Source organism: Gavialis gangeticus, unplaced genomic scaffold, assembly GCF_001723915.1.
Source record: "Gavialis gangeticus isolate Ggan-Ray unplaced genomic scaffold, GavGan_comp1, whole genome shotgun sequence".
Taxonomy (NCBI): Eukaryota; Metazoa; Chordata; order Crocodylia; family Gavialidae; genus Gavialis; species Gavialis gangeticus.
The window spans coordinates 178,390,383-178,399,240 of NW_017729032.1; the positions used below are offsets into that span (position 1 = coordinate 178,390,383).

At 44.7% G+C, this 8,858-nt stretch overlaps 1 protein-coding gene across 1 annotated transcript in view; it reads left to right on the plus strand.

Moving 5' to 3' along the window:
* Positions 1 to 8,135, plus strand: part of ZRSR2 (zinc finger CCCH-type, RNA binding motif and serine/arginine rich 2) — a 33,035-nt gene extending 24,900 nt beyond the window's left edge. The window contains exons 9-11 of the mRNA XM_019524268.1: positions 2,180 to 2,235; positions 3,006 to 3,115; positions 7,514 to 8,135. Coding sequence (XP_019379813.1) covers positions 2,180 to 2,235; positions 3,006 to 3,115; positions 7,514 to 7,995 — 648 coding nt within the window. The 3' untranslated portion in view covers positions 7,996 to 8,135. The remainder of the gene's footprint in view (positions 1 to 2,179; positions 2,236 to 3,005; positions 3,116 to 7,513) is intronic.
* The last annotated feature ends 723 nt before the right edge of the window (positions 8,136 to 8,858 follow it).

Below are 8,858 nucleotides of genomic sequence, written 5' to 3' on the forward strand. Positions count from 1 at the left end.
TGGCGCCGATAGACTTGCTCGACGCAGAGTTGCCACAAACCTTAAATTTGTAAAAAACACAGTATCTGCGAAGTGCAATAAAGCGAAGCGCAATAAAACGAGGTGTGCCTGTACAAGAATTAGAGTAGTTTGTGCAATACAGGTTTGTTACCTTGTTTCTATCTAAACATGGAAGGGGCCTTCTGGGTTAGTGAATCCTGTCCCCTGTTATCACAGGCAACTGTATCATGATTTTCATAAGGTGATCCAGTTTTGAGAAGCAGTCAGGCTTCTTATTCTTATTACTGTGTGTAAGGCTATTCCAGAAGCACACTTCTCCGATAGCTGGTAACTTCCTTCTTGCTTCCTACTTAAATTGATATATGGCCAGTTCATGTCCACTTGTTCTTGGGCCAACACTTGTGTGTTCTTTTGCTTTACATAGCTCTCTTCCCTCATCAAGCTTTATATTGCTAAAGTAAATGATAACATATAATTTTTACCATGGTAGCCCTACCTCATTCATTGCCTAGACTCATCCTGCTTTGGGGATAAATGAGGTTTGGTTAGTGAAGCAAGCCTGTCCAGTAGGGAGGACCCCTGCTTCATTTGTTGTAGAAATGGGAAGGCACATAGAGAAGCTGAGGCTTGCTGGAGGGAGGAGCTTGCTCACCATTAAAGCAACAGTTGTGGCATTGGAGAAACTAAATTGTATCCTTGTCCTTCCATGAGTTCTTCTATGAGACCTTAACAAATAACATAGACTTTTGTGTTGACAAAAATACTGATTACTCTTAGCTGCAATGTTTAGGTTAGCGGCAATGGTGATTTGAATTTTATGCTTTTTATATAGTGGGTTAACCATCCCTGTTGTAAAGTATCTTTATTTCTTCTTAGATAAGGCTTTGTTTACACTACAGAGCTTTTCCAGTGTAGCCATGTCAGTTAAGGTTGTAAAGAGATCCCTCCTCCCTATGCAGCATAGTTCTGACAGCAAATTCCCAAATGTGGACACAGCTTTGATGGCAGAAGGCAGGTTTTGCCTGCAGAGCTACTGTTATTTGGGGAGTGGTATGTAAACGGAAAAATTTATGTTAGCAAAGCTACATCTGTATGTGGGACACAGCTGTCTTGGTGCTGTTAGGTTTTAAAGTGGCTCACTGTGTAGACATAGCTTGAGCATTCTCTTCCAAAATCTGCAATTCGTGTTTAGCAATCACTTCAAAGTGGACAGTATTTCTTAAAGGACTGTGCTTCCTGAGTTCATACACTTCAGGTGAGTCGGCTCTTCTTGTTTCCACAGCAAAATTTTCTGGAATTTCATACCATTTGTCTAACAAAGAATCATTTAGAGCCAGCCTTTTCTGTTCTGTTACTCATTGCTGTCTTTGTTTTTCTCTCATTATTCATTCTCCCGTTTCTGTTGTCAGTGCTACTGGTGTCAGATGATGAACAAGTAGTACTAGTAGCACTTCCAGTGTTGAATTTTAATAACTGCTATTAGCTATTTAAAAGTGCAGCTGGTATTGAATGCCTCTAGTAGAAATGATGCATTCTTGGAGGCCAGCCGGACAGAACAACATGTTGTCAGGATTAATTATGTGGTGACATAGCAATGTTGCCTACCAACAGTGCTGTTTCAGAAATTAAAACAAAACCTTAGTAGCAGACTATGGAGACATTATGACTATGTTTATATGCTTAATTAAAACCAGCTAGACATTAAGGCAGGGATCAGCAATGTTTTTGGGCAGGATGCCAAAAACACTCACAACCTCGACTTGTAAGATGTTGGAGTGCAAGGGGTGTATGGCAGGGGAGCCACAAGGAGCCAAATCCTAGTTGTGGCAGCACAGCCCTGGCCTGTTTCCCACTGTCGACCCTGAGGCATGTGTGCCAAGAAAAATGCCTTTGCATGCCACATCCTGGCACACATGCTGGGTGTTGCTTACCCTTGTATTGGGGGAAGAAAGAAACTGCAACGTTACCTAAGCAGACTACTCTAAATGTTCAACAGAAACCAAGAGTTCTTAGAAGCCTTTATTTAAGTATTGAGTATTGTTAGGTCTGTATTTGAAAGCAATTGGCTTTCAAATGTGTACATTCACATATAATGAATAGAGGTGAATACAGCTGAATATGCTTTAAGTATTGTAGCTGTCTGAAGGCCCTACTTTAATATTTCATCTTCTCTTTTTAGGTCAGTTGCAACTTTGAGCCTCACTTGAGGGGAAATGTGTATGTTCAGTACCAGTCGTAAGTGTCTTGAAATTTTATGAAGTTTGACAAGTAAACTCTAGATCATAAGCAGTACAGTAATCCATGTTTAACTTTGTCCTCTTACTGGGTTTGAAAAGGTTTAATCTTTATACTTTCATTTCAGTTAAATTTGAATGTCAGTGGGCATGTCTGTATGTGAATATTAATGTGACACACTAAACTCTGGCACAGTTTGTATCAGAGTTTGTTGCTCTCAGGTGCGGCATTTTTTACACAAGTGTCTGGGACTGCAGCATGTTGAGTTAGGGAGGCACAGACATGGCTGTCAGGGGGTCTGGGAAGTCAGCCGGCCAGCCCAGAGCTGCACCTGTCTGGCTCAGCATGGTAAGGAGGGGTGGCTGGGGCATGAGGGTTTTACATTGTGGGGCTAGCAAGCAGGCAGCTCTGCACTGTAGCACCTGTGTGCCCCAGCCAGCCCTAGTCACCGTCTACACATGTGTTACAGCGCACTTAAGTAACTGCTGTAGAATAGCGCTTGTGTTGGGCAGTACAATCTGTGGCAGAGTTAATTTGTTTACTCTGGTCTTTAGCACCGCGCATGTAGATGGTGATGTTTTACTGTGGAGCTAATTCGGTAACTCCACGGTAACCGTCTTGTATAGATACATACCCACTTTGGCCATATTTAATCAAGGTAACTAATCCCCTTATTGCAGTTAGAGCCCCAAATTGGTATATAGCTTTAAAAGTTTAAAGGATTGTGTGATGTCTCAATGTTGCAAACTGTGGCTTTTTTATCTTTAAAGAGAGAGAGACTGTCAGGAGGCCCTTACTTCATTTAATGGACGCTGGTATGCAGGACGACAGCTTCAATGTGAATTCTGTCCAGTGACAAGGTGGAAAACTGCTATCTGTGGTATGTTAGGATAACTGCTTATGAAAGTCTTTTATTCTTGAAAAGATTATTACAGAACTGAAAGAATAAGCATTGCTTTTAAATCTGCTGGGTATCTATTTAATGTTAGAATAACAGTACCTTCTGGGGATAAAAGATGACAGACAAAGCAAACAATATCAGGAAATACGAGCTGAAGATATAAGTTGACACCTTATCTAACAAACTGAGTAGGGGGGATTTAGGAAATTGGCTATGTAATTAGGACCCAGTAACATTAATAATTAGGAATTATTGATGTTTGGTCAGTTTTACATCTCATTAAGCTAGAACCTAGTTGATCTTTGAAAGGCTAAAGTTTTGAAATAAATGTTAGTTTTAACTATAGTTTAGTCTTGCTGAAAAGTTTAAATAGATACATAAAGTGGACAATAAGCTGAATATGAGCCAACAGTATGCTTTTGTTGTTGATGGCCAGGGACAGACCTTCAAAAAGCCTGAGCCTGAATTGATTCAGTCTTTGCAGGTTAGTCTAAGCTGGCTAGGTTGAACCGGTATGCAACTGTACAGACGTTGCCTCTGGACTGAGGAAATGCTGGCACATGCCTGCAGTGGCTCAGGCTAGAAGTCAGGGGTACTAGAGCAGCCATCCTTTCCCTTTACAGTGCTGAGCTGAGGGGGGATGGTGGCCAGGCCCCGGCAGCACGCTTTGATTAGGGAGTCGTGGAAACCCCCATCCTGCTCAGACTTTTCCCTGCTCACTGCTCAAGGGGTGGGAGTGTTGCCAGACCCCAGCACTGGGTTAGCATTTTGAGGCAAAGGAGGGGTGTATCATGCATGCATCTGTTGATGATACTGAGCTTTTCAATCTCTCTCTCCCTACTTTTTCAAACTGTCTGCAAACCTGACAGGTGAGGGAGCCAGCAGGGGGCTGATAACACAGTGTTTATCAGCCCATCAACAAAACAAAAGCCTCTCTTTAGTTCAAGCTCTTCTTAAACAGCTTTTTCCAAGGAAGGAAGGGAGGAACATTATCAGCTGACCTGTTGATTAGCTCCACATAGCCCTAAGGGGACACTGCTTGTGCCAGTGAAATTGGAGACACACAAACACCCCTACATTAGCTAGCGTACCATATGCCAGGTAGGATCTGTGGGGCTGAGGTCCGTGCTGTGGGAGAGGGGAGAGGGCTTGAGCACTGACAGGGGGGTGGGACAGAGGGAAGCCAGGCAGAACCTGCTGTGCCTGCAGTCCTTGCTGGCGCTCTGGCTAGGGAACAGAGGGGCAGGGCCAGCCCTGTTCTCTGGGGCAGATAGCCCAGCCCAAGTCTGCAAAGCATCTGGGATGCTGGAGGACTCTGGTTTAACTTAAACCAGGAAGGGGTCTGGGTCAGACATTGCATAAACCTGTTTGATCCAAATCCGTTAATTCTGATACTACATTCAACCAGGTTTATCCTAAAACCAGTCTCAGCCATTTTAAAACTGTTTTATGTGCACTGAACATCTGTTCTGTTACAGGATTAAACCAGTTTCTGATCACTTAAACAAGTTTATGTGTAATTTCCATCCCTAGCCAAAAAGGCTAATAGCATACCAAGCTGCATTTCACAGATTTCGTAGACATTAGGGCTGGAAGGGACCTAGGAAGATCATTGAGTCCAGCCCCCAGCCTGAGGGGCAGGAAGTCAGCTGGGTCCCAGCAAAATGAGCCTCCAGTTTTTCTCTTAAAGGTGTTCAGTGTCGGTGCTTGAACCACCTCCAATGGCAGCCTGTTCCAGACCTTGGGGGGCTCGGGCAGTAAAGTGCATTAGTATAAGTGTTGGCAGCAAATCGAGTGAAATGATTCTTCCCTTCTAGTCAGCACTGGTGATGCCACATCTGGGATACTGTGTCCAGTTTTGGGTCTCCCCCCACTACAGAAAACATTTGGACAAATTGGAGAATCCAGCGGATGGCAATGAAAATGGCTGGGGCACATAACTTCTGAAGCGAGGCTGAGGGTACTAGGTTTATTTAGTCTGGAGAAGAGAAGACTGGGGAGGAGAGGATTTAATGGCAACCTTCAACTATCTGAAGGGGGGTTCAAAAGAGGATGGAGCTAGACTTCCAAGGGAAGTGGTGCTGGCTCCTACCTTGGGGGTCTTTAAGAGGAAGCTTGATGTTTACCTGGCTGGAGTCATTTGAGCCCAGTTTTCTCTCCTGCCCAGGGCAGGGGGTCAGACTAGAAGATCTACAAGGTCCCTTCCAACCCTAAATCTATGAATCTAGACTGTTTTCAGTGGTGGCAGATGACAGAACAAGGAGCAATGGTCTCAAGTTGCAGCAAGGGAACTTTAGGTTGGATAACTAAGGAAAACTTTCACTAGGAGAGTAATAAAGCACTGGAACAGAGTACCTAAAGGGGTTGTGGAATCTCATACCTTAGAGGTTTTTAAGACCTGGCTAGATAGAGCCTTGACTAGGATGAACTAGTTGAGGATGGTCCTGCTTTGAACAGTGGGTTGGACTAGATGACCTCCTGAGGTCCCTTCCAACACTAATTTTTTATGATTTAATCATAGAGAAGTAGGACTGAAAAGGAGTCCTGATGTCTAGTCCAACCTATCCAAACCATCCCATACAATCCATAATTTAAACTCTACATAATACTGTCAACTAGGGCTGTGCAAAATGGCTATGTTTCATTTTGGTTTTGGATTTGGCTGTTTCAGAGGGACAGTGATTCATTTTGGTGTTTCGGATCACTGTTCCGTTTTGATTTGGCTGAATCTGTTTAGGAGTTTCAACAACGTTTTGGCACTGATTCAGAGATTCGGAGCTCCTGGGGAGAGGCAGGTACAGCCGAGCAGCTGCAGGTTCTTCCATGGCTCCTTCAGCTGTGCCTACTTTTCCCCGGGTGGGGTGGGGGGGATTGCAGGAGAAGCTCCCATGGCTGCCCTGCCTGGCCGCAGCCTCCCAGCACTGTTAAAAAAAAACAAAAACAAAAAAACAAAAAACAGGCTCGCATTCACCAGCTGTAACAGTGGCGATCAGGACCTCTGAGGGCTTGTGACAGAGCCCCCCTGCACAGCACAGGGCAGCGGGGATCACCCCCACTCACCTGACACCCATGTTGCAGCTGCCCCATGGCACAAGTGCAGCACAGCTCGGCAGGGCGCTGTGCACTGTCTAGGAGCTGGGGCCACTAGGGCAGAATGGTGCCAGGCTCTGCCGCCTTAGGTCCCAGACAGCATGCGGTGCCCTGCCGAGCCATGCTGCATCTGCATTGGTGACTGAAGCCTCGCACAGCCTTACTGTCAACCCTGACACAACACAAACACCCTAACCTGCCACAGGTAAAAGCAGGGAAACCATGGCAGCCAATATCCTGCTTCTATTAAAAAATGTCAATTATGCTCAAGATATTAGGAAATTAGGTCATGCCCCCTGCTACAGAGGAAAGCAAAAGCCCCCATAGTCCATACCAGTCTGACCACATGGTAAAATTCCTTGCTGACTTCAGAATATGATTGGTCTGGCCCTTAGTGGAGGGGCAAGATCCTTTATGCATAACTACATATATATCCTCTCTGACCAGTGCCTGTCCAACCTCTTCTTGAACACCTCCAGTGATGGAGAGTCCACAACTTCCCTAGGCAGTCTATTCCACTGCCTCACTATTCTAACCATGAAGAAGCTTTTCCTGATATCCAACATAAATTAATTTTGCTGCAAGTTCAAGCCATTGATCCACATCCTCCTCTGCAGTAAGAGAGAAAAGGTGCTTGCTCTTCTCTTTATGGCAGCCCTTCAGGCATTTGAAGACTGCTATCATGTCCCTTTTTAAGTACGGTACTTTTTCTGCAGGCTAAATGTGCCTAGCTCCTTCAGCCTCTCTTTGTATGACTTGCTTTGCAAACCCTTGATAATCTTTGTTGCTTACCTCTGGACTCTAACTTCTGAATGTCCTTAAAAAGGGGAGGTAACTATTTTAGGATGTCATTTAGGTTACTACAGGAAGATTAACATACCTTTACTTAAAATTAATAGGGGAAAAAAACCTTTTTATAAGCAATTTGCATGACTAGGGCATTTTCATCAGTGTTTATTTGCTCTGAACTTTTTCTTTCAAATTAGAATCCTAATCACTGAAATGCTATACCGGACAAAAGTATAGATGAATAAATGTCTGAAGACTGAAGCTCTAAGATAGAGATGGGCAAGTGCCATTGCTAAGATTAAAGTGTGAAGTATGGTTGTTAGATCAATTTGGGTTCCCTTTATACACCTTTTTATTGGAAAAAGCAAATGGATTCAATGCAGCAAATCACTGAAATAGGGGTTTAATGAAAAAGTTGAGTCATCCCCTTTAAAACTTAGGTTTTTGTTGCTTTCATATTCCATTATGAGTATTCTCCATTTTATAATAAATCTGCAGGGTTATTTGAACGGCAAAAGTGTCCAAGAGGGAAACACTGCAACTTTCTTCATGTATTCAGAAATCCAAACAACGAGTTCTGGGAAGCCAACAGGGACATACATATTTCTCCAGAACGGACTAATCAGTTGGCTAAAAACTCTGAAAGGAGAAGCAGAACTAGCCAACGTGAGGACTATTACAGCAAGTCAAGGAGACGGAGCAGCCCCAGCCCGGATTGTTCGTACAGAAGAAATGGAGAGTCAGGGAGGAAAAAGAGTAGTCGCAAAAGCAAGAAAAGGCACCGGTCCAGCAGATCAAGGAGCCGGGAAAGAAGGCGGTCACGCAGCAGGGGGAAGAAAAGGCGAGGCCGTAGTCACAGCAGAAGTCATAGCCGTGCTCGCAGTAACAGTAGAAGCCGAAGTTTCTCTCGGTCCAGAAGTAGGGGCAAAAAGAGATTGGACAGCAGAGGAAGAAATAATGAAACTCCCAAAACAAAGTGAGAAGTATTCCTTACCACATGATTAAGTGTGGTGCTAAGAACAATCCCACTTCCTAAAAGGAAACCTGGTTGATCTTTCTCCTAAGAATATTGTGCAAGGAGTTCTTATTAAAGCAAGTAATAAAGGGACCCTGGTAGGGATTACGAGTTTGCTATCAAAAAGTTGATAAACTTTGACTACACAGAGAAATTAGTGTGAAGTAACTAGAGTCACTTCAAAACACTAGCTAATCCAGGAGGGTCAAACATGGCCTCCAGGTCAGATCTGGCCCATGGAACCATTGTATGCAGCCCACCAATAGTCCAGTGGGCTACTGGTGCATGCCATAGGCTCTGCACTTCTGCACACGCAAGGCATTGCTTCTGCACCCAGTGCCTGCCCAGTAGTAATACTGGAATGAAAGAAAAATTAGGTTTCTTTCTGCCTCCCTTGCAAGCGCCACTGAACTCATAGCTAAAGTTCCATGCCATTGGGCAGCAGTATGGAGCTGGGGATGTGCAGCTACATGGACATGACTCCATGCTGCTTCATGGCTTTGGCTCTGTGCCCATCCAATGGCGCAGGACTCTGGCAGCCAACAGTGTCAGGGGCACGCAGCAGCAGGGAGCTGAGGGCATGTGGCACAGAGCTGCATTCATGCAGTGCAGAGCTAGGGTAATGTGGCAGCTTGGAGCTCTGCCTGGATGTGGATCCTTGCTGCTGCACAACTGCATTTCCTTCCTGCTGCCAGGCCTGAGCTCTGTGCCACTGCTTGTCTGTGGTTCCTGGATGCGTTCTCCTGGTTCTGTACTGCACAAACACAGGTCTGTGTAGCCGCATGCCCCTGGACCCACACTACCACTCAAATATGGCTGCATGGATCC